Source organism: Plasmopara halstedii (genome assembly GCF_900000015.1).
Source record: "Plasmopara halstedii genome assembly, contig: Scaffold_614, whole genome shotgun sequence".
NCBI classification, from domain to species: domain Eukaryota; phylum Oomycota; class Peronosporomycetes; order Peronosporales; family Peronosporaceae; genus Plasmopara; species Plasmopara halstedii.
In genome coordinates, this window is record NW_020187532.1 from 75,528 (window position 1) to 75,827 (window position 300).

General features: G+C 47.3%; 1 protein-coding gene across 1 annotated transcript in view; it reads right to left on the minus strand.

Annotated features, from left to right (window-relative positions):
• Nucleotides 1-213, minus strand: part of PHALS_12049 (Gamma-tubulin complex, DGRIP91/SPC98 component) — a gene marked incomplete at both ends in the record, with an annotated part of 3,946 nt that extends 3,733 nt beyond the window's left edge. The window contains one exon of the mRNA XM_024727518.1: nt 1-213. This exon is cut by the window's left edge and continues 2,148 nt beyond it. Coding sequence (XP_024578087.1) covers nt 1-213 — 213 coding nt within the window.
• Nucleotides 214-300: the final 87 nt, after the last annotated feature.

The window sequence follows — 300 nt, forward strand, 5'->3', positions numbered from 1 at the left end:
GCCAGTCTGCGCACAGAGTACAGTTACTTCAGGCGTGAGTTGCCGAAGAGAGCGTAATGATCGCTGCACAGCTTCCTTTTCGGAGGATCCCGGTACCACAGCAAAGTCAAAAGACGACTTATATAGCTCCTGCAGACGCTGCTCAATGTCCGCGAGCTGTGCATTGAGCGCAACGTGCTGCTCAATGCGTTTTCTGCGAAGAGGAACTACCATCGCAGATAGATACTGAAAATGGTACGTATCTACCGTACTTCACAAAAAAAACACCTGACCTACTTTTGAAAGGTGATTTTGTTAATA